This window comes from Rattus rattus, chromosome 4, assembly GCF_011064425.1.
Source record: "Rattus rattus isolate New Zealand chromosome 4, Rrattus_CSIRO_v1, whole genome shotgun sequence".
NCBI classification, from domain to species: domain Eukaryota; kingdom Metazoa; phylum Chordata; class Mammalia; order Rodentia; family Muridae; genus Rattus; species Rattus rattus.
In genome coordinates this window covers 132,962,878-132,987,399 of record NC_046157.1, presented here as the reverse complement: position 1 = coordinate 132,987,399, position 24,522 = coordinate 132,962,878, and the positions used below count along the sequence as shown (strand labels likewise).

Below are 24,522 nucleotides of genomic sequence, written 5' to 3'. Positions count from 1 at the left end.
GATTCTCCCAGAATCCCTCAGTCCCTGACCTGGCACACCCTGCCCCCAACTCTTAACTTTCCCAGGAATGGGAGCTGCCCTTCCCCCTGAGGCTCCTCCCTATATAATCCAGACTATCTCAGTTTGCTCTCCCTCTCTTACTCTCTCTCTCTCCTCTCTCTGTCTCTGTCTCTCCCACTTCTCTCTCTGCACATTTGCCCTTTCTCTCTCTTTTTCTCCCCCTCTCCCCATGGTGACTCCCCTGGACTCTCAATCCTTGGGGCCCATGAACTCACCAAGAGCAGCTTCCCAATAAATCTGCATGTAATAATTCTGTGACTTGAACTGGCTCATTCTGCCAGCAGAGAAATAACCTATCACTAATCGATGTGTTGACTATATGCCTATCTTATTTTATTAGGCACTGTCTTGCCATTGTCACTGAGTAAGCACCATTTCGGTTTTGTTTTGTTTTGTTTTTTTTATTATCCTTGTTCTTACCGTTTGCTTGTTTATTTGTTTGCTTTGGTTTTTTTTTTCCAGGCAGGGTTTCTCTGTGTAGTCTTGGCTGTCCTGGAACTCACTCTGTAGACCAAGCTGGCCTTGAACTCAGAGATCCACCTGCCTGCGTGCTGGGGGCGGGGTCAGGGGAGGATTAGCGGTGTGCATGAACTGCTGCCTAGAGAGGACGCATTGTTTTAAATGCACACTAAGGTACAAGGACTTTTGAGTTCTCTGTTCTTGGCCAACACTGGTTATTTTATTTGTTTTGTTATGGCTTCCCAGGTGTGAGACGTTGTCTCACTGTTGATTTGACTAAACTCAGTTTTGAGCCTCTACATTAAGGATCTTAATTCCTCCAAATAAATTCAATCTCATTTCAAACCATGAGATCTAACTCTAGGTGGGTGAGCCTGCCTGGCGGGGAGGGAGGGCTGGAAGGACCTCCTCAGAGAGGAAGCTGTAGTCCCACAGGTTGCTGCACTTCTGAATACCAACCAACAGGGTGAGCTTCCACAAGCAGCTTGTTTTCCTTGGCCGAAACTGGGTCCTAACCAGTAAAGTGGCCTTCCTGCCCCTTCTCCAGCTCGTGCTCTCTGAGCGTAACCATCAAAGAGAAGCAAGCGGCTAGGTTCATAACAGGGTGCAGGCGACAGTCATCGTGCAGACAGCCACACCCTGCAGGACATTTAACATCCTGGGCACCAGAGTGGTGAGGTCGGGTTATGTGTGTCAGTGTGGGAAGAGGGGGTGCAGGGAGGGGCTGATGTAACAACTAAAATGTCCCCCATTGAGAACCAGGTATGCAAAGAAAGCCAGAGCTTCCCAGTGTCTCCTCATGCAAAGCAGCCATTAATAAATGAGACTTTCTGTCTAGTTCAGGGGATCCTGGGGCAGAGCCGAGGGAAATGTCGCAGATGGCTTTAGGTGACCTAGAGGACTCCCTGAAGTCTGTTAGTGGTTAGTTGACAGTGAGAGGCTCATGTGCTAAAAAAACAAAACAAAACAAAACAAAAAAACCACCCCAACATGGCCTCCCACCCCACCTTCTGCACCCCCCGCCCCAGGACTTGGCATGAGAGACTTCTGGTCCCTTCAATATCCAGTGGCAGCCCCACCTCCATCCCCACCTCAGCCAGTGCTTTTGGCTGCCTCTGCCTTGCCTGGGTTAAAGGACTTCATTCCCCTATGCTGCCATAGCAACTGGAAACAACCTCCACCCACTGAGAAGGACGGTGCCTTGACCCAGATTAGTAGATGCAAACGGCCTGTAGCAGAGCAACCAGGTCTCAGGGACAACAAGGGCTCAAGGGAGCAGAGAGTACACAGCCTGCTGTCTGAGGAGCCAGGCCTTACATTTTGGTTTTTCTCTCCACAAAGATGCACTCTGTCTAAACCGTGTGGCTGTGTGGCTGGCCGTTACTAGACTGCTGTAAAAGGGGAAATGTATTTCATAAAAGGCCCAATGTTCGTAGTCTCCTTGGGTTTTCTGTTGAGCTTTGGAAACCCTGAGGTGTGATCCGCTTTCAGCCTTCAAAACTGAGATGAACTGCCCTTGAGAGGGAGTAGTCAGGGAGGAAACATGTTCACCCTCTCTCTGCTGAGCCGAGGACATGGCAAGTTGGTCCAGAACAAACAGAAGTTGGAAGTCTGTTTTGAACCAGAGGTAAGTCTTAGAGCTGGGGTGAGGGTGGGGCACATTTTGAAGATGAGGAGGAATGTTCTGGTTTTTTCAAGCTATGTTTCGGGAAGTGTTGGAACCAAGATAGTGGTGGAGACTGGAGGACCTTCCCTTGTGTGCCTGACTCCCAGAATTCCCATGGGAACGATCTGCCTTTTTCATACCGGCTTCCTACTGCCTGATCCAGCCTGAAGGAGAAGCTGGATTGTCTGGAGACTGGACATTTGGGTCAAGACCAGAATTCCCACCTGGTGTTTAGAAGGAGAGCTGACTGCTGCTGGCTTTTAAGAGCCGTGTCAGTGGTTGAAACGCAGCGTGTTTGTGCCTTTCGATGGCTATTTAGAATGTTGTGGAATTCAACCCACAGGATTCATATTTAATGGAGGCCAAAACAAATCTCATTTTAGAAGATTTTCTAAGAGGTGGCAAAACTCCCCTTGCTGGGCTGCAGTTTTACTTCTCGAGGATTGCCAGGAACAATAGATGCACTGGGGGACTTTGCAAACCCACAGGTTAAACAGAGGTCTCCATGCCATGGTAGTTTGATATAATATTTGACTCTCACCATGATAAAAGATATATAAAGTTTCAAAGGACTTCAATGGCCAAGAGCATACACTTACAAAATAGATAGCCACATTGTAGGCTCGTAAGTAGCCAAATTAGGCAATGCTACACAGAGCCTGATATGTATAGATCTTCTCTCTAGAGCAGAAATGGTAGCAGGTTGGAAGAGCTTCTCATATTTAAATTGGTCATCAGTCCAAGTCTAATTGCCAAGTTATCCACGGTCCTCGATAATTCTGAATCCTTGCTTGCATACCGGAAGGTGTAACTAGTCTTTAACTTACACTGTGCTCTACTCAAATCCTCTAGACAGATATGGCCCTTCTCAAAGTTGTATGGAATAAAATGGATTTGTGTGCTAGGGTCTACCAATTTTTGTTTTTGTGTTGGTGTGTGAGTTTTAAGATTTCTATTATTTTTAATTGAATGTAGGTGTGTATGTGGCTATGTGCACATGAGTTCAGGTGCCTGAAGAGGCCAGAGGTGTTGGCTACCCTGGATCTGGAGTTACAGATGATTGTGAGCTGCCTAATGTGGGTGCTGGGAACTGAACTTGGGTCCTCTGGAAGAGCAACAACTGCTTACTGAGCCATTTCTCCAAGCCCATGTTTGGTTTTTGTTTTATTTGTCTTGTTTTGTGAGTCAGCATCTCTTTGTTGCCACAGCTGTCTTGTAGATAGATATTTAGGCATACCTGGATGGCCATAAATTCACAGAGATCTACCTGTCTCTTGGGATTAAAGGTCTGCTGCACTAAAGAGAGAACGCCCAATTGTTAAAGAATTCAAAATTCCACCTGAACTTTCAGAGAAAAATTAACACCCGGGAAGAGGGAAGGAAGTAAGCAGAGAGATGGTTCAGTAAAAGCACTTGCCACTCACGCTGACGACCTGAGTGTGGTCCCTCAAGTCCATAAGGTGGAAGGCAAAAACTGATGCCCGCACGTGTCCTCTGACCTCTACACACACATGTGAGACATGTGCACGCACATGTATGTGTAAGTAAGAAAGCCAAAAACTGCACAGTGTTTGCTGCAGAAAGATCTTCTACGGTGTCTTAGGCTTTATTGCTGTGAAGAACCATCATAACCAAGGACACTCTTATAAAGGAAAACATTTAATTGCCATTTCAGAGGTTTAGTCCATTGTCATCATGGTGGGAAGCTGGCAGCATCCAGGCAGACGTGGTGCTGGAGGAACCTAGAGTTCTATATCTTGATCTGAAGGCAGCCAGGAGGAGGCTGTCTTCTGCAGGCAGCCAGGAGGAGGCTCTCTTTTGACTGGGTGGAACTTGAGCATATGACCTCAAAACCCACCCTCACAGTGACAAACTTCCCCACGGCCACGCCTCTTAACAGTACCACTTCCCATGGGCCAAGCATATTCAAACCACCACAATTTCTCTTTTCATGAAAGGACTATTTGAACTGGAAGTCCCCGGAAGACTACGTCCTGGTCAGCAAAGCCCAGAATGGGGACAGAGCCAGCCAGCACTCCTGGAACCTCCTTCTTCCTAAGACCTTCAGCACGAGAAAGGGGGCACTGATCCTCTACTCAGAAGGGCTAGCTGTGTCAGCATGGACACCCGGAAAAAGGAGAAAGGGTCCCAGAAAGAAGCCGGACCATGAACTGCACACGCTTCAAGACCTCAAAGAAGCTATCTTGGCATACGGAAGGAGAAAGGTGAGTTTGGGAAAGATGATGGGGATGTGTGTTCATAAATGTGTCTGCAGCCCTGAATGTAACTTCTTGGGAGGGAAAGAACCCCTAGACCTCCATTTTGTCACCTTGCCCTGCACGCTGAGAACTGTCATGAGGCTCACAGATCATATACGGGGAGAGCTCCAAAAGCAAGAGGACTCTGGAGTCATCATGCCACATTTCTGTTACAGTGACACAAAATCCCTGTCACATCCAGAGTGTAATCAGAAACCCCCGAAACCCCATCTATAACCACAAACATCCTTATTCCTCCTCTGATGGCCCTAGCTTGTGGAAACTAGAATGTCTGAAGTATTTACCTTGAGCCTTTTTTTTTTTTTCCCGGAGCTGGGGACTGAACCCAGGGCCTTGCACTTCCTAGGCAAGCGCTCTACCGCTGAGCTAAATCCCCAACCCCTACCTTGAGCCTTTTGACGGCAGCAGAAGTTGATGACTTTTCCCATTCCGCATTTACTAAGGGGAAGCTCTGCTCTCTTCTGGTTCACACCGTCCAATGTGTTGAGATGCACGACCCTCTGCTCTTTATAACCACACACATCTTCCTAAGACAGTCTGGGAAGATATGACATTCTGTGAAATTCTAGATTAGAGATGGTGGGTTACTCCCTAGTTTCAAAGTCTCTCAGTTCTAAGGCTTTAGTTTTGACACCAGGTGCCTCACACACTGACTCTCTCTTCCTATCTAGCCCTATGTCCCACTTCTTCATCCCAGCTTTGTTGGACCCCTCACAACCCCTCCTAAACAGACTAGCTCACCCCAAAAACTCCTTTCTCAACTATACTTTTGTGCATACCTCTGGATAACTCAACTCAACATTCGACACACAGCATGTCATCTCATAAAGACTTCTCTACTTTCTGAGCAGAAGTGGACCACTGCTTCCCCTGTTGGAAACACCCCTATCCCATTGTTCACTGAAAGCTGGTCTCTTTGAGTATCCAATGGGATGCTATCTCCTCTGGGCAAGCACTGCCTGAACTGGTTGTGCATACTTTCAGTGTCTCCTAGTCTGTTTCCCACTTTGATCATCAGGCACCTTAGTCATATATCCTACCACAGGCTGAATGAAAGCCTCTTCTGTCCTCTTGACCCATGCCCCACTGCCCTTTACCATGAAATCATAAATAAATTCTTGAATGAAAGGGAAAGAAACATTTGTCAAATGTTTACTGTTACTATAAGCTATTATTTAATTTGACCCTCCAGCATGCTCCTATGAGATGCAGTTTTTCTCAGCAACCTTGCTTGTCCCCAGCTATCCATCTTTTAAAGACAGAGTCTCACTGTGTAGCCCAGGGTGGCCCAACACCCACTTCCAAAAGGCTATGGGGAAATAGTCTCAATCATTGAAACTGAAAAGCCATGTGACCTTTCTGGGGGGCATTTTGGCAGAAGTCTATAAAAGATTGGTACCCTTTACTCAGCAGTCTACCTTTAGAAGCCCCTTAGGATCGAAGCAGACATATACCCCAAGATTTATGCCCCAGATGTTTATAGAGTAATCCATCACTTCCCAGAACACTGGAAACTGTAAACATCTCACAAGTGAATACTGATTAAATGAATTACAGTACAGATTCTGGGGCAGGCAAGAAACAATGTATTAATGAAAAAATATTCAGTGTCCTTTTAAACATAGATTACAGCCAGGCGTGGTGGTGCACACCTTTAGTGCCAACACTCAGGAGGCAGAGGCAGGCAGATCACTGAGTTAGAGACTAGCTAGCTTGGTCTACAACAACCAGGATTACACAGAGAAACCCTGTCTATAGACATATACATAGATGATAGATAGATAGATAGATAGATAGATAGATAGATAGATAGATAGATAGATAGATAGACAAATGAATAAAATAAGGAGATTACAAAATAGTATCCATGTTACTAATTGCTCGGCAATTAAGAGCACTTGATGCTCTTCCAGAATGACTTTAGTTTCTAACATGCAGTTCAGGCAGCTTTCAACCTTCTTTAATTCCAGCTCTAGGGCTTCAAGTGGTCTCCTTTGGACTCTGCAAGCAGCCATACTCACACACACAAATACACACACACACACACACACACACACACACACACACACACATTAAAAATAAAATATTGCCTTGCCTAGTGGTGGTGTACATGTCTGTCTTTAATCCCAGCACTCCAGAGGTAGAAGCAGTCGGGATCTCTTCTTGAGATCCGTTCTGGCCAACTTGGACAATTGAGTTAGTTCTAGCACAGCCAAGGCTACAAAAGAGACCCTGTGTCAGAAAGAGAGAGAGAGAGAGAGAGAGAGAGAGAGAAGAAGAAGAGAGAGAGAAGAGAAGAAGAAGAAGAAGAAGAAGAAGAAGAAGAAGAAGAAGAAGAAGAAGAAGAAGAAAAGAAGAAAGAAAATAGAGAAAATGCTTGAGTATTTGCCATGATCCTCGAGCTGTTTCAGGTGGAGTGGAACTGAGAACTGTGCAGGAGACACAGCTCAGTGGTTGAAATCCTTCTCAGCAAACTATGCTATAAACTGAATCCACCATTAGCCAAGCTGTCTTCCTCTAGGTCACTCTGTCTAAGTAAAGGAGACCAGTAGTTAAAAAGACCACACTCAAAGTTAAAGAGCCCTAATGGTGAGGGAAACAGAGTGGAAGGCTCACTGTTATGGTAGTGACACTTACTGAATGTCGGTACTGGCTCGGCCAAGAATTAGAACCCAAATAAACAAGACCCCCAACCCCTCTATTCCCAGGTTCAGAAAAAGCATGGCAGGGAGACAGTTTACATGCACAGTGCCTCCAGGTGTGCCAGTCTGAGGACTTCTCTGTGGTGGCATCTCTGGGTCTACTTGGCAGTTTTCCTGATGATCCAGCGTCCTAAGGAGCAAAGGTCAATGTCAGGTCAAAGACTATAGACCTCAGAGTTCTCAGACCTCTGTCAGGTCAGAGACTATAGACCTCAGAGTTCTCGGACCTCTGTCAGGTCAGAGACTGTAGACCTCAGAGTTCTCAGATCTCTGTCAGGTCAGAGACTATAGACCTCAGAGTTCTCAGATCTCTGTCAGGTCAGAGACTATAGACCTCAGAGTTCTCAGATCTCTGTCAGGTCAGAGACTGTAGACCTCAGAGTTCTCAGATCTCTGTCAGGTCAGAGACTGTAGACCTCAGAGTTCTCAGACCTCTGTCAGGTCAGAGACTATAGACCTTAGAGTTCTGGGACCTCTGTCAGGTCAGAGACTGTAGACCTCAGAGTTCTGGGACCTCTGCAGGTCAAAGACTATAGACCTCAGAGTTCTGGGACCTTTGCAGGCTACTGAGTCTTCTCTTGGTTTTTGTTTTGTTTTGGTTCAAAGTTAAAACCATCACCGAGGACTTTTATTCATTCTGCATCTCCATATTTAGAAATCACTTGGTTGTAAACCCAGAGAGTTATAATTTGGGGCAGTTTCTAAATGAAAATCATGGCTATGATCTTGAAACACAACAGAATTTTGAAGAGTTTCTAAAATCATCAGATATATTAATTTTAAATTTGTTTTATTATTTCTCACTCTTATGTTTTCAAAATGTTGTGAATCTGTTTATACTTTTTAAATGCATACTTTCTACGGCCATGGTGTTACAGGCCTTTAATCTCAGCACTCAGGATAGTAGGGGGATCTCTGAGTTTGAGGCCAGCCTGGTCTATAGAGTGAGTTCCAGGTTAGGCTATAAACTGAAAAGCCCTGTCTCAAAAAATCAATACATACATACATACATACATACATACATACATACATACATACACACATATATACGTACATACATAAATGGAGATGCCTACATTAGTCTATTTTCCCTTGTCACTTAATACAGCAAACTGGGTAATTTATAGAGTAGGGCTGGTGGCAGCTTATCTGTTCCAGTGCCTGACATTAGTGTCTATACCACATCTGGTGACAGGCTTCTGGCTGCATCTAATAAGTCAGAGATAATCAAATGTTCTCAGAGCCAAACCACACCTGCTAGCTCTGGCCTCTCCTCCTCCCCTTTTTCCTCCTCTTCCTCTTCTTCCTCTTCCTCCTCCTCCTCCTCCTCCTTGTCCTTCTCTCTTCTTCTAAAGCCACTAATGCCATGGGGGTAAGGAGGTATTCTCATAACCCCCTTTAACCCTAACCATCTCCAGAGGCCCCACCTCCAAACACCATCAGAACATGAATTCCTCATTAGGCCAGAAGTCAATGTCAGGCCCCTCCCTCAGTCACTCTACCTTATTTTTGAGACAAGGTCTTTCACTAATCCTGGAGCTCACACATTTGACTGGACTTCATGGCCAGCAAGCCCCAGGGATCCTCAGTGCTGGGATTGTGTGGCAGCATGTGCTGACACACCTGACTTTCGTATGGGTGTTAGGGATCCGGACTGAGTTCCTCATCCTAGCAAGGCAAGCACTCACCGACTGAGCCATCTCCCCAGCTCGTGCTAATATGTTCTGAATGCTAACTGCACCAGGCATTTTTATCTAGGGAATGTCACTTAATCTGAACAATCCTGTAATATGGGTACTGGCATTACCCCTGCTTTGAAGGAGGGAAAAGCAGAACTTGAAATTAAATAATTTACCCCAAATTACACACCCAAGCACTGCAGATGGAATCAGAGCTTAGACAATTTGTTCTAAAGCTCAGCTCAACCCCTAGCCACTACATTGCCTCAGAAAAAAAATGCCTCTCCCCGGTTCTGGCAATATGTGTAAGGAGCAGAGCTGGGGACAGTTCAGAGAAAGAGTACTTACCTTGCGTGTGTGAGATCCTAAGTTTGCACCTCAATCTGCACTATGAGAGACTGGGGCGTGGGGGCGGGGCAGACAGAGAGGCAGGGAGGCAGACGGACAAAAACAGAGAGGAGAGAGGAGGGCAGAGAAAGGAGATTTAAGACATTCAACACATTCCTTGCACAAACCATTTACAATTCTAAGACGGTGAATCAAATTTTCATTAAAAGCTAACTAGATTACAGAAAACGCTTTCATGCTCGATATATATAGTATAGTAGACTCCTGTTTTTCTGGGCTTTATAGACATCTATTAGACCCCTTGTACAGCTAATACAGTCTGTTCATTTCATTTTAATTTTCTTTCTCACTCTGTGTGTGTGTGTGTGTGTGTGTGTGTGTGTGTGTGTGTGTGTGTGTGTGTGTGTGTGTATGCATGTGCTAGAGTGTCATGGAACATATGAAGAAATCAGAGGACGGTTTTGGAAGCCTGTTCTCCTCCTCCGCCTTGCTAAGCTAACATCCTTCTTGCTTCTGCTGCTATGCGTTGTACTCTAGCCTGGTTGGCTCAACAGCTTCTAGATGATGCTCCTGTCTCTACCCCTGTCTCACCATAAGATTACAAATGCACATCACTGTATCCTGATCTTTTTTTCCAAGACAGGGTTCCTCTGTGTGTCCCTAGCAGTCCGGAACTCACTCTGTAAACCTGACTGGCCTCAAACTCACAGAGACCTGGCTGCCTCTGCCTCTCAAGTGCTGGGATTAAAGGAATGTGCCACCATAGCCCAGTGGCATCCAGGTTTTTTATCTGGGTTTCAGAGATCAATCTCAGATCATCTGGCTCGCACAGCTGACCAATACCTTTACCTGCTGAGCCACCTTCCTGGTCTGAAGAATCCAGTGATGTCTAACACCCAGACCTTATTGTTAAACCTGTTATTGATCTAATTGTCTTGTGGCCTTATTTAATTCTCACTTTATAAGGTTTATACTATTTTTCTATTGTGTTAATGCATACACAATTTTATCATTTTTATGTGTACAATGCACTGGCATTTAGTACATCCACATCGTTGCACACACCGTTACTAACATTTGTTTCCACACTTTAAAAACTTATGAAACCGAGGCTCGGGGAGTCGGCCGTGGGGACATTGGGGCTCCTCCATTCAACTGAGCTAAGAAGTAACCGGGCAGCACCCAGGACAATGCCCAACACCTAGCAGATACCCAAGAAATAGTGCTTGAGTGAGCAAATTCATTGCCAGCATTGTCGTGGGAGCCACAACCTCTACCCAACAGCAGGGCACAGACTGGTGAAGGAAGCTAATCCCAGAGACACTCAACACAGCCAATCTCTAAGACAAGCTGGAACAGGGCTGGAGAGATAGCTCAGCGGTTAAGAGCACTGACTGCTCTTCCAGAGGTCCTGAGTTCAATTCCCAGCAACCACATGGTGGATCACAACCATCTGTAACAGGATCTGATGCCCTCCTCTGGTGTGCACATATGTATAAACTCAATAAATAAATCTTTAAAAAAAAAAAAAAAGACAAGCTGGAATATAGCACTGTGGAACAACTGGGTGAAGGGGTGCTTTGTTATTGCTGTATTATTATTTAATTTTCATTGTATATATTTATGGGGCTCAGTGTGATAATTCAATACACATATAAATGGTACTGACCAGATCAGAAGAGTCGGCATCCCGTCTAACATCTGAGACATCTTGTGGTTACCATTTCATCTGGCTTCCCTTAAACACTGACCTGAACCTCTTTTTTATATAATTTTTTCAATTATTTTATTACTACGGATTTTTGCTGGCACCTATGTCTGTGTATCACTTGCATGCAGAGCCCTCGAGGCCAGAAGAGGGCATTGTATCCTCTGAAACTGTTCCAGACAGTTGTGAGCTGCCATGTTGGTGCTGGGAACTGAATGGGGTCTTCTGGAAGAGCAGCCTCTGGAAGTTCTAAGTATTAATCATTACTATAAGTTTATTAAGAGTGTCCCTAACCGGGGTTGGGGATTTGGCTCAGTGGTAGAGCACTTGCCTAGCAAGCGCAAGGCCCTGGGTTTGATCACCAGCTCCGGAAAAAAAAAAAAAAGTGTCCCTAACCACTGAGCCATCACTCCAGCCCCTGTCTTAAACCTCTTGAGTCAGTACAATGGTGTGTATATCTATATTCCCACATACCTAGTTGGTTAAGACAAGATCTTTTAAATCCGGAAGACCAAACCAGCCTGGGCAGCATAGTTAGTCTAACTCAGAACTCAAAATCAGAAACAAACAAAAATGCATGCACGCATTAATTTTTGACTAACGTAACAAATATACGGGTATGGTGTGTTTTTTCAGAATACGTGTGCAACGCCTGCTTGCACATATGTGTGCAAATAAGGTAACTGGCATTTCAACCTGACTTAGCCTCGCCTTGCATTTGGAGCCTCTGAGCTTCTCCCTTCTGGTTGCTCAAAATAGATGTTTCCTGTGAGCTGCAGCCATCCCACCAAGCTGCAGAACACTGGAGCTTTCTCCTTCCGTATCCTTTCTTCCTTCCCAGGGCACACTCGTACCTCCACTGCTATTCTCCATCCCGATCTCCTTATAGAATCCACATGTGAGGGATCTCTGCAGCTGTCGGGCCAGGAAGCAAACCTGGAAGAGGAAAGAAGGAAAACTCGGTTCAAATTGACTTCCTCAGCCCGGGTCAAACCTTCTAGAGAGTCTGAAGCCAGGTGGCTCATTGTCCGCATATTTAACCCCAGTATACTTTAGAAAAAAGTGTCCTGGTCCAATACAATCCTAGGTGCACAAGAAGCATGATTACATCAAAACTCAACTCAGGGTCTGTCTGTGACATTTCTTCTAAGAAGATGGGTTCTAGAGATAGGCAACCTGTGCTAGCCTAAAGGCCTAGGGAAGCATCTGGCCTGGTCTGTCATACAGATATCATAGAAACCATTTAGATCATTAGCCATCTCCAGTCCTGGTTGGGGGAGCTTGATATGGCTTGGCCCAACAGATAACACAGAACACCAGGCTTTTAATCACCTCCAACTCCCAGCTTTCTGGATGAAAGAACAGGTTTTACATCCATTCCTTCAAGGGGAAAATCCCACATGCTTAACATTCCTGGTTTTCCTGGAGATCTGTGGGTGAGAGGACCTTCATGCTATGTTCCCAACACACATGGGAGGAAGACCCTTACCTATCTATCCACCCACTGATGAGTGATGAGTTATTGTCTTAGCTATTGATGCCCAGATAGGCGTGAGAATGCCGCTATAGTGTTTTTCTTCCGTTACTGCTGAGCAGTGAGTTTGACTGACAGACTATGTGGTGAATCAGTTTTCAGTGTTTAGGGGCATCTCCATTTTGTTCTCCACGGTGCCTGTGGTCATTTACATGCCCAGCAACAGTGTTAAGTGTTCCCTTTGCTCCACATTGCACCAGTGTTTGGTAATCCGTCATTTTTGTCCTTTGTAAAGATCAGGTCTTGTATCTGGTCTCAAACTCACCATCTTGCTGGGAATGACCTTGAACTCCTGACCCTCTGGCTTCCATCTCTAGAATGCTAGGCTTTCGGACAGGTACACTGGACGGTTTGCAGTGTAGCTGGGGATAGAACCTAAGGCCTCAGACATGCTAACAAGCATTCTAATAACTAAGCTACATCCCTAGCCACTACCTCTTGTCTTTTTAAAAATTACATGTGTGTGTGAGTGTGTGTGTGTGAGTGTGTGTGTGTGAGTGTGTGTGTGAGTGTGAGTGTGTGTGTGTGTGTGTGTGTGTGTGTGTGTGTGTGTGTGTGTGTGTGTGTGAGTGTGTGTGTGTGTGTGTGTGTGTGTGTGAGTGTGTGTGGGTGTGTGTGTGAGTGTGTGTGAGTGTGTGTGAGTGTGTGTGAGTGTGTGTGTGTGTGTGAGTGTGTGTGAGTGTGTGTGTGTGTGTGTGTGTGTGTGTGTGTGTGTGTGTGTGTGTGTGTGTGTGTGTGTGTGTGTGTGTGTGTGTGTGTGTGTGGTGTGGGTGTGTGTGTGTGTGTGTGTGTGTGTGTGTGTGTGTGGTGTGTGTGTGAGTGTGTGTGTGTGAGTGTGTGTGTGTGTGTATGTGTGCGTAAACATGTACAGGCATGTGTAGGTCAGAAACAACTTTTTGGATTGGTCCCCTCCTGCTACCATGTAGGTCCCAAGAATTGAACTCAGTTCAGCTTAGCATCAAACACTTTCACCCCCAGAACTATCTCCCTGGCTCTTCCTAGTCTCTGTAATAACAGCTTTTCTAATTGGGGTAAGATGCTCTCCCATTGAAGTTCAGCTGCCAAGGGCATTAGGCGTTTTTCTCACAAGTCTCTTGACCATTCAGATTTCTTTCAGAAGTGCCTGCACGCACTGCCTGTTTTTTAACTGGATTTTTTATTAATGTTTTTGAGTTCTTTCCCTATTCTGAATAGTTAATTATCCCTTGCCAGAAGAAATACCTTCTTTAAAACACTCCATTTTGTAGGCTTCTTCGCTGCTGATTTTCTGAGTCCGGAGTAATCTCGTTTGTCTAATTGTACCTTTGTTGTCTCTGCTGGTTTTGGCATCTTCCCATCATGACTGCCTCTGACTGAGAAAGTCTAGAGTAGCTTTCTGGAGGAGAAAGAATTTAAATGGAATCTTGCGGTAAAAAATAAGTAGAGGCCCAGGCATAGGTGAGCAGGGGCCCATCACGAGCAGAGGGAACTCCGGGGAATCAGCCAGGAGTGGGCTCTGGCTGCAAAGTAGATCTGGAGCACCTGATGAAGGCTGGATTGGCCCGACGGGGCTTTGCTACCAGCCCTGGCATTTGTGGATATCTCTCTTCAACCTCTGTGGACTTCCGCACACAGAAGCTGGACTGCTCTCTGCAGTATGGTAGCAGTTGGCTGGGTGGGTTATTCTGACCTTCCTGAGGATGCTGGTGCCCTGTCATCCTGAGCAGGTATCGAAGCCCTAACCACCGCCTCCCTCTGTCCTGGGATGAGTGGACAACACCACAAATGCAAGGCAGCACAGGGGCCTGGGAGTCAGCACCCCCCCACACACACACACACACACACACACACACACACACACACACACACACACACACACACACCACACACACACACTTCATAGGCCTGGTAGACATGGAGAAGGCAGCCTGTCAGAGCAAGCCTCTCATTAAAGGTGGAGGGTGGCTAACAGGCTGCTCTGAGCATACTAATTACTTGTCTCACAAGAAGCCTGGAGAGGGTTGACTGGCAAAGTCAAGGCAGGCTGAGCAGGCTGAACCCACCGCAGCCAGCCTCCTGCTGTCGTGTTTATTTCCCTCTTCCAGAAACTCCCTCCCCGGCTCCCTTCTGTCTCCCTCTCTGTTTTCAAGTAACCTCTGAGTGGGTGTTAGGTGGAGAGGCTACTGGGGAAAGAGAGAGGACTAGGAAAACATGGACGAGAAGAGGAGGCAGATGCACTAAAGTTAGTTGATTTTTAATTTTTCCTCCTTATAAATATAATCTAATCATATTACTAGACTTTTGATTTTATAAAAAAGAATGATGTATGTTCTTATGCCCAGCAGTGTAATATTGCTGTTTTTAGAATTTAATATTTCCCTTTCAGTCTCTTCACCATTATTATACGTAAAGATACTCTTTAAGAGGTGGTGGTTATTCTAACTCATTCCTCTGTGTTTTGCTTTGTTTCCACTTACATTATGCATATTGGAAACATGGAAATAGCTCTCACCCTAACCAGCCTCTTCAGTGGTCCTGGTATTCCCTATGCCCGTTTATCCAATGAAGCTTTATTAATTACCTTCACAGACATCCTTGAGAAATGGCCAAGAGAAACTAAAACACATACCTGTTTACGCACACGCACACAGACACACAGACACACACAGACACACAGACACACACACACACACACCAACCCAGGACGTCCTTTTTCTAATCCCTAGAGACTGATAATATGTTACTGTCTGACAAAGGGGAGGGTCTTATATGTTCATCAAGTTCTCTACCACTGAGTTACACTCCTAACCCTTTTATCTTGTTTTGCTTTGAGACAGGGTCTCACCATAAAATTCAAGCTGCTCTTAAATTCACAAACTTCCTGCCTCTACCTTCTGTGTGCTGGGATTACAGTACCATGCTTGGCTTGCTAGCCTTAAAATGATAGATTAGTATTGATTTTCTTGTAGGCCCAATGTAGTTATGAGGATTCTTATATGTAAGGACTCAGGAAGGAGAACCAGAGGGACCATAAGATGAGAAGGACAGCCTGCCCTGTGCAATGTTGCTGGCTTGGAAGAAGGGGACACAAGCCAGGAACACAAGGCTCTTAGGAGAAGCTGAAAAAGGCTTCAGGCAAATAATTCTTTTCTGGGATCTCCACTAGACACACAGGCCTGATGTTAGTTCATTGAACCTTGTTTCAAACTTCTTACTGCTAGAAGTGTAAGATAATACATTGTTAGCTGACTGTTGGCTGAATCAACAGCTGTGTATGAGTTGTTATAGCAGCCATAGGAAACTAATACAGTGGCCAAGATCAGCTTTCAAAGACTAAGCAAAACAATATGTAAGGAGTCCAAATTCCAAGTCAAGGCCTTCCCTGACTTGTCTTGGCAGCTCCTTACCCCTTAAGCAAGCAGTTCCAGCAAAGCTCCCACTGATACATTAGAAATACTGTAACAGAGAGAGTATAAAAGAACTATACTTAACAAGGACAACCAGGGGGCTTACCCAGTCACCGCCCTATGTTAGCAGAGGCTATAGTGTTCCAGAGGAGCTGACACTTGGATGCTCAGAGAGCAGTCAGAGGAAGCAAAGGTTTACAGAGAAGAGAGATTCCACCACCTAGATGACGTTCCCTGACTAGTGGCCCCATGAGTCCAGAAATCACACATTGGCTCAAAGCAAAAGGAAAGTCACCAGCACACCAGTCTGACAAATCTATCCCTTCTTTGAGGAAGACAAGATTTTCCAGAAGATCACAAAAATTTCCTGTTCCATCCCTTTGTTCAAAACTGGCTCGTGCAGTCACTTCAAAATGTAAGAAAGTCTAGGAAAGGGGTTCAGTTAACAACAACAACAACAAAAAAATCGAAATGAATTGGAAGTCTGTTAATAAGCAGCAACAAGAAGTATTTCACAATTACCATAGTTCCCCATACCCTGAGCAAGTCAGAGAAAACAAGGCTGACATTGTTGACCACCTACTACAAGTCTAGAATACATTATACACCTCAGCTTGTTACTCTTTCTGCTGAGCAAAATTAGTTGGGAAGTAATTAATTTGCCTAAGGACACATGCTCAGCAGGAGTGGATCTCAGTCAGCTTTGCAGTCTGGCTGAGTGTGCTCTCCTCATTCCCACTCAAAGCTAGAAAAACTGAACCATGTTCACGGGTGCAAGGCAGGCAGGCTGGAGACAAGGAGGAAAGAGAGGAAGGAAATGCTCACCTTGCCAGAGTTGGACTTAGAAGGACACACTTCACTTCCATGATTTATTCACAGCACCAGAAAGCCCTACAACAGGACTGGCAAAATGACTCAGCCAGTGGGCTCATTTCTCCAGAACCTGCATGGTGGGAGCAGAGGACAAAGCTGTCCTTTGACCTAAAACACATACACATACAAACTTGCATACACACACACACACACACACACACACACACACACACACACATATAGACACATATACACACATGCACGCATGCAGACACACACATACAGACACATGCACACACATATCAGACATATACATATACAAACATACACAGACACATTCACACAAAAATATACACATATGCACAAATGCATACACATACACACATGGACATGCACACATGCACATGCATACACATATACACATGGACATGCACACATGCACATGCATAGGCACACATACATGCACACATACACAGGCACACATACATGCACACATACACAGGCACACATACATGCACACATACACAGGCACACATACATGCACACACATATACATATATGTAGGCACAGAGGCACACATGCACACACAGATACACATTTGTACACACACATACAGACACCTATACACACATACATACACATGCATACCCAGAGACATACATATACACATGAATTGAATACATGCACACACACACACACACACACACACACACACACACACACACACACAGCATGGTAGCTTAGGATTGAAATTGTACTCAGGTGCCTGGGAAAGAGCTCAGATTCAAAGCCTACCTGGAGCACTTGAATGAAATCCCATCTCAAGACAAAAAGAGGGGGTTTGGTAGGAGGACTCTAGGAATAGAGCACTTACCTAGCATGTGAGAGACACTAGGGTCAGTCTACAGTGTGAAATGGGCCCTAAAGGACAGGAATTATGTTCTCCTTGCCGATGAGGTTATATAACTTGGGTGGCTGAAATGTGGCAGAGCAGGGAAGAGAAGTGTGTTTTCACTTAGCTATTGATTTCCAAAGAGTATCTTTCTGGGACCTATGAAATCTAAATCTCTTAGGCACGTGATTCTAAATATCATGAACTTCTCACTCCTTCTAACATGCTGTTAGCCCTACTTTGGAGAGGTTCAGAAAGGCTCAAAGACTTGCCCATGGTCATAAAGACCAGAGGCAGAATGAGCCTTGAACACTGACACCCTTGACCATTAATCTGGGCACAGACTGTCCCAAGCTTTCTCTTAAGCTCCTGCCCAATTCTGCTGGGCATTCTGGACCCACTTCATGTCTCCTGTCCATTATACAAGCTCAGCATGTGTCTAAGAGCAACGTGAAAGACTTCTCAGAGGTACAAAGGGCCTCACTGCCTGTGGAACTTAGGAGACATTGAACCTCTGATCTAACCGGCCCCATTACTCTTCAAACCTTGTCTTTTTGATATGTGAGCTAACACACTTTCTTCTCGTCGTGTTAACCATCGAGTCAGGTTTTACTGAATCCTAACAAGCGTGAACGCGCTGGACTCCAGTCTTGCAGCTCTCTCTCTCCAGGGCATTCGCTGAAGCGCCTGCTTCAAACCCTCTTTTTGTTCTTCTGTCATCGAGCTGGCTCATGGAGCTAAGTCCGGGTCCATTGATGAGACCGTATGTTCTTGGAGAACAGGAGGCCTTGCGGTGAGGAGAAATTTAAAGCTCTGAGTTCTTTCTGACTCCAGGGGCAACAGGCTGAGCCTGCCTCACTCTGTGGTGGTTTAAATATAACCAAGGTTCCCACATGAGACACTTAATCCCCGAATGCAGTACTCAGATGTGAGACCTTTAAGTGAGGATTTGAACATCAGGGGTTCCACCTTCATGAATGGATTAATGGAGTTATCAACGACACCGGATTAATTATCAAGAATGTCAGCTTCTGACAAAAGACTGAGTTCAGCCCCTATCCCACCCCCACACCCAGTTGCAAATGGAACGAGTGCATATACGCCTTCTGCCAAGGATGACAGAGCAAGAAGGCCTCACAGGATGAACTACCTTGGACCTCTAGGACCTGCAGGAAACAAATCTCTGTTCTTTTTGGTTTTGCTTTGTTTGTTTGTTTGTTTGTTCTTTGAAACAGGGTTTCTCTGTGTAACACCATCTCTGTAGACCAGGCTAGCCTCAGACTCAGAGATCCTCCTGCCTCTACCTCCAGAGTGCTGGGATTAAAGGTGTGCACACCATCACCCAGCCAAACCTCCATTCTTTATAAACTACCCAAGCTCAGATTCTGTTACAGCAGTAGTAAACGGGCTAAGGTGCCCTCCATCTTCCCAGTCTGCTTTATGGCCCTGTGGGAACGGTTTACCTAAGGAGTAGTTGGTAAACAAATGGTCTCCCTCACACCAGTTCTAGATGGAACACTGTGGAACACATTCATGGGGCATTAATGAACATACGATGTGCAAATGTGTGTGTGTGTGTGTGTGTGTGTGTGTAAAAATCATTGATATAAATGGGATTAGAAATCAAAACTAATTATCTGGTGTGTAGATGGAAAATGCTAAAGAAACGGCTTAAGATATATCCTGAGCAGACGAGAGTAGTCTGCCTTTTATTTTCCATGGTGATTACAAAAGCTTATATAGTTGTCAACTTTTATTAGACTAAAAAAATCTAAGCATGTTGCAGGTTAGACACAAACTATGCCTTCATTTAAAAAAAATGAAGGGGACTGGGGAGATGGCGCAGCATTTTTGAGCACTTGTCTTTAGGCTCAATTCCTAGGACTCACATGGTGGCTGACAAGCATCTATAGCTCCAAGTCCGGGGTACACAAGGCCCTTTTTGGATCTCCACAGGCATCAGGAACACATACATACACTTACATACATGTAGGCAAAACACTTGTACATATAAAATAAGATAAATCTAAAACATTAATTTTAAGAGCCTGTATTCTAAGATCACGTCCAGCCATCAATCAGGGATGCCATGATCAATTAGCAATGTCTACTAGCATTTTTGTTATTCATAGGCCTTTTATCCCCTGGTTTCTCAAGACTGGGTTTCTTTGTGTAGCCCTGACTATCCTGGAACTCACTCTATAGACCAGGCTGGACTTGAACTCACAGAGCTCAGGGTGCCTCAGTCTCCCGAATGCTGGGATTAAAGGCATGTGCCACCAGCTATTCATGGGTTTGGTGAATCATCTTCAGGAGTTCGTCCACCATTTAAAATCTATCCACCCTATAGGATTGCAGAGAGTTAAAGGCTATGCATACAATAAAATCTCAGTCAAGCGTTGGCTGTTGTATATGTGTTCCCAAGTGTCTTGCACTGAGGGGCTGACTCTGGAAGGACGAGTCCCAGAAAATTCTCTCTAGCTGAAATGAAATGCAACACCATCAACTCTTTTCCAAATGCCAAGCTTCCTGTGAGCACGGGCAGGCTCTGTCTGCCTCAGCTTTCCCCTGAGGAACACTGAGTGACCAGGCTGCACCACACATGCTTTCCCACTGCATCAGGGCCATTTAGAAGGGACTGACGGGATTTCCACAGCTGAACTAATTCTTCTGAGGTTTTACTCTTCCCTAATGCTCTAGCTCAAGGTGGAGTCTGGCTTTTGTCACTTCTCCTTCCCCCCTGACTGTGTATCTTCAGGGGCCTTTCAGGGCTCTGCTCGCTGGGCTTTTGGATTGTGTTTATTAACCAAAGCATTTGTTCTTGGTGCCTTCTGGCCCCTCCTGGGAGTCTCCGGATTGCTGACGAGGATTGGGCTAACCAGCCTGCCTGCATCAGTTGGAGTCTCAGGGCTCAGTGGCTGTGATGTTTTCTGATTGGTGTCCCCACAGAGGAAGCAGGACAGCGCCTGGAGACCTTACCTGTACTTCCGAAGCAAGCCAGAGAGCCAGACCCAACGGCAGATCCAGCCTGGGTATTCAGCCAAGAGATACCTCCGAGGCCTTCTGCGGACCTGGCCCCCTGACACCATGTACAGACTCCAGTGTGCAGGTCGGTGGGAAAATGGGCTGGAGTGAATTCCAGTCTCCCCCGTGTCCCAATCTGATGTGAAGGTGTGTTTCCCATTGATGCCAGAAACACCAGGATTTAAGGTCCAGGTCTGCAAAGTCCCCAAGCCTCTATCCCAACTTGTGCCTTTTATCTGCCTGGACATTTGTGGAAGGAAGGGACACCTGAGTCCCTGATCACGCTGTTCATCCTCTCCCCAATCCAGAGCTTGCTTCCCAGCCTACTCCAGGCCAAGGCCTTGGAGATCTTCATCTCAAAAACCACTGGTCACAAGACAAAACAAAAGGGGTTCTAACTACACAAAGTACTTCCTTGTCCAGGGTCGGCCAGCGAGAAGCAGAGCTGAGCCCAGAAAGCTGATACTTCTCACACCCACAGCACCACATTCTTCCCAGAACTCCCAAGTTCCCTGTCCGAGGTCATCTCAGGTCCTCTTTAAAAAAAAAAAAACAAAAACAAAAACAAACCCAAACCAGCAACTCTCCAGCACGATCCCTCCAGAGAGGGATGAACACCCCTCTGCCTGACGAACCCCAAACGCACCCTGCAAACTTACAGAAGGCCGAAGTGGGAATCTGAGTCTCCTGAGTCAGCACATTACACCCACACGAACAGCGAAACTCACAACATTTGGGACATATTTCTACTAAAAAGTATTTATTGTTTATCTGAAACTTAAACTTAATTGGACATCTTGTATTTTATTTGACAAACTACGTGGGAGAGATGGGTGGTAAGAGGTGCCAGACCTCACTCGGCCTCTCTGCCGTTCCTTCAGCACCAACAGGACCAGAGAATTCTGGCTTGCTTCTTATGTTATAGTTTTACCTGGAAGAGGAAAGAACAGCTCCCTGCCCAGTAAGTGGTGGTTTGAAGCAAGAGGAGCCACGTGGCTTCTCTGGCGATTAGTTCTACTCTCAAGGCAGAGTCTCACGGTTCCACGCAATTCTATTTACTTACCACTTAAGAGAAAGAGCTTCTCAACCAAAAAGGTATTATCACTGGATGGGACCAAGGCAGAGCGGTTACCATCCCACAGCCTGGGCCCAGCAGCCTCAAGAAAGGTAGCCCCTTCAAAACAACAACAGACAGATCTTAGACCCGACGTAATGGAGTCTAGCATGTATGGTCTAAGAAGAGGTACAGGTGGTTTGTGTTTGTGGGCCCCTTGCCACAGCCCCTCACTAAAGCCCCTCTTTAAAGTAGGCCCTCAAGTTGGAGGAGCCAAGCCGAGACTCCAGTGAGAAGCCACTGTCTCCACAGCTGTTACCTCTTCCCCTCAGGTTTCAGAACTCACCCACTGTTCAATGTCAGCAACATCCTCTAGTCCCCTCTTCCTGACTCTGTGATGAATCCCCACACTTCAAGCTTGTTTCCTTTCTCTTTCTTCCTTTCTAAAAGCGCTTTTTTTCTTTTTTTCTTTTTTTACTTCAGTGTTTGTTTTGTTTTTGGAGACAGGTTTTCCCTGGTTGGCCTGAAGATCAATGCAAAACCAGGCTAGCCTCAACCTCATAGACATCCTCCTGCTTCAGCCTGAGTGCTGGGATTAAAAGGCATGAGGCCACCATGCCAGCTTTAAAGGGTTTTTAAATCAATGTTTATTTTAGTATACAGAGTAACCAGTTTCATCAGGACACCTTCATTCATACATCATTAGGGCTGTGGTTCTCAACCTTCCCAATGCTGCGACCTTTTAATACAGTTCCTCATTTTGTGGTGACCCCAACCATAAAAATATCTCATTGCTGTTTCATAACTATCTTTGCTACTGTTGTGAGTAGTGATATAAATATCTGATATGCAGGATATCTGATGTGCAACTCCTGTGGAAGAACAACTGTTCAATACCTCCAAAAGGGTCGCAACCTGCAGGTTGAGAACCATACATAAGAGTGCGTTCTAATTCCTCCCATCTGACTGCTCCTCGCACATCTGTCTTTGCAGTCAGTCCTCTTTCTGCCTTACCATGGACCCATTGCTCTCTCTCTAATTTCCACCCCCTTAAGATATCTTCTTGCCCTCTCATGATGCCCTTTGTAGTTTCATAACTTATGTGCATGTACGTGTGCATAGACACAGATACACATATACCTAAAAATTTTAATCTAGACTGCATACACAAGCCCGAATCTTCTATAAAGTCTTAAAAAGAAAAAAAAAAAAACAATTCCAGCCACTACTGAGCTTCTGGCCTTCTAACCTCACATCACACTGACACTCAGAGCTGTAGGGATGAGTACAGAGCTCCATCTCTCCACACTGCCATGAGGAATCCATGTCCAGTTCTCCTGCATCTACCCCGTGGCCTAGCAGAGGGTCAGCCCTCGGTAAGCCTTCAAGAAGTACTGCAGGTCGGGTAGACTAGATTCAGAAGGCTTCTAAGCGAGGCAGCCAGAGCAAGCAAGCCCTGCCTACTGTGGTTAGATCTCTCTTTCTGAAGCCAAGCAAGCCTCCTGGTGAACACGGGGAAGCAGCCCCAGGTTTGGTTTTCCTTTGTTTCTTTTTTCCCAACATGGATCTAGTTCTTGGGAATGGTAAAGTAGGACTAAGCGCCCACGTGGCACCAGAAACGCCCAAGGCACGCGTTCTCTCTGAGTTTGCTAACCCCGCGCATCTTCCAGTTGTCCACTTTAACATCTGTTCAAAGCTAGGACTACTGCAAGTTGGGGAACTCCCAGTCTTCCCAGAACCCTAGGTTGGTGACCATGCTTGACACCAGTAACTCCTGACCTGCCCCTCAGGACACATCAAGGACGCTGCGCTGCTCCAGGTTAGTCAGCTTGGGATACCCAAGAATCTCAGGCCACAGCAGGACCTTTCAGGTGTACCCCCAAAATACCATCTCCTGCCTGTCATCCCTTCATTTTGGATTCAGCAGCGATCATCTTATGCACAAGGTACCTGTTGATTTTTTTTAACTTTTCATGTACGTGTGTGTATGATGAGATGTGCGTGTGCATATGCGTGTTTGATTGTGTGGGGGCACGCGTGTGTGGGTATGGGTGCTCATGCACATGTGTGTGTGCATGTGTGCTGAGGCCTGAGGCTAATGTTGGCTATCACTCTACATGGCTTTTCCACTGTATCCATTGAAGCAGGTCTCTCAGTCAAACCCAAAGCTCACTGAATTGGTAGTCTTGCTAACCAGCTTGCCTTGGGCATCCCCTGTCCTCAGCCTCTGAAGTTGGACTCTAAGCAGATGCTATACCCACACAGCGTTTTAAGTGAGTTCTGGGAATTCGAACTCTAGTTTTGACATGCCTGGCCATCTCCCCAGCCCCTACCTGTTGATTTCACGATCAGTTTAGCTCATAGATGCTTGGATTAGTTTTAACAGCTTAAGATAAAGTTTTCAAAAGCACTTGGGAGGCAGAGGTAGGTGGATCTCTGTGAGTTCAAGGAGAGCCCGGTCAGAGTTCCAGGATAGCCAGGGATACACAGAGAAATCCTGTCTTACAAAACCAAAATAAAATAAAGGTTCACAGAGTAAAATCCAGGAGATCTGGTCCCATCGTCTTCACTTGTAAGACAAGGGCCTCAGTCTGGATATCCAGTAGATTGGCTATTAATCACATATGTCTAGTGAGTGCTTGAAATGTAGCTATTGCAACTGTGAAACAGAGTTTTTAATTTAATTTTGATCTATTTACATATAAATAGCATGTTGCTAGTGGCTACTACACTGAACAACATAGCTATAGATTTTAGTGTTCAGATTTCTGAAGTTTGTTCTATTCTAATATTCTCTTACCTTTGTTAGTTGGTTGGGTTTTTGAGACAGGGTCTCACTATGCAGCCCAGGATAACCTAAAACTCACAGTCCCCTGCCTCAGCTTTCTAAATGCTAGCGTTAGAGATGTGTGTCACCA

The 24,522-nt window shown here is 45.6% G+C and overlaps 1 protein-coding gene across 1 annotated transcript in view; it reads left to right on the top strand.

Annotated features, from left to right (window-relative positions):
- The first annotated feature begins 1,875 nt into the window (after nt 1-1,875).
- Nucleotides 1,876-24,522, top strand: part of Kiaa2012 (KIAA2012 ortholog) — a 50,956-nt gene continuing 28,309 nt past the window's right edge. Inside the window, exons 1-4 of the mRNA XM_032899742.1 lie at nt 1,876-2,146; nt 4,144-4,410; nt 20,476-20,635; nt 23,395-23,550. Of these exons, the coding sequence (XP_032755633.1) occupies nt 2,063-2,146; nt 4,144-4,410; nt 20,476-20,635; nt 23,395-23,550 (667 nt within the window). The 5' untranslated portion in view covers nt 1,876-2,062. The remainder of the gene's footprint in view (nt 2,147-4,143; nt 4,411-20,475; nt 20,636-23,394; nt 23,551-24,522) is intronic.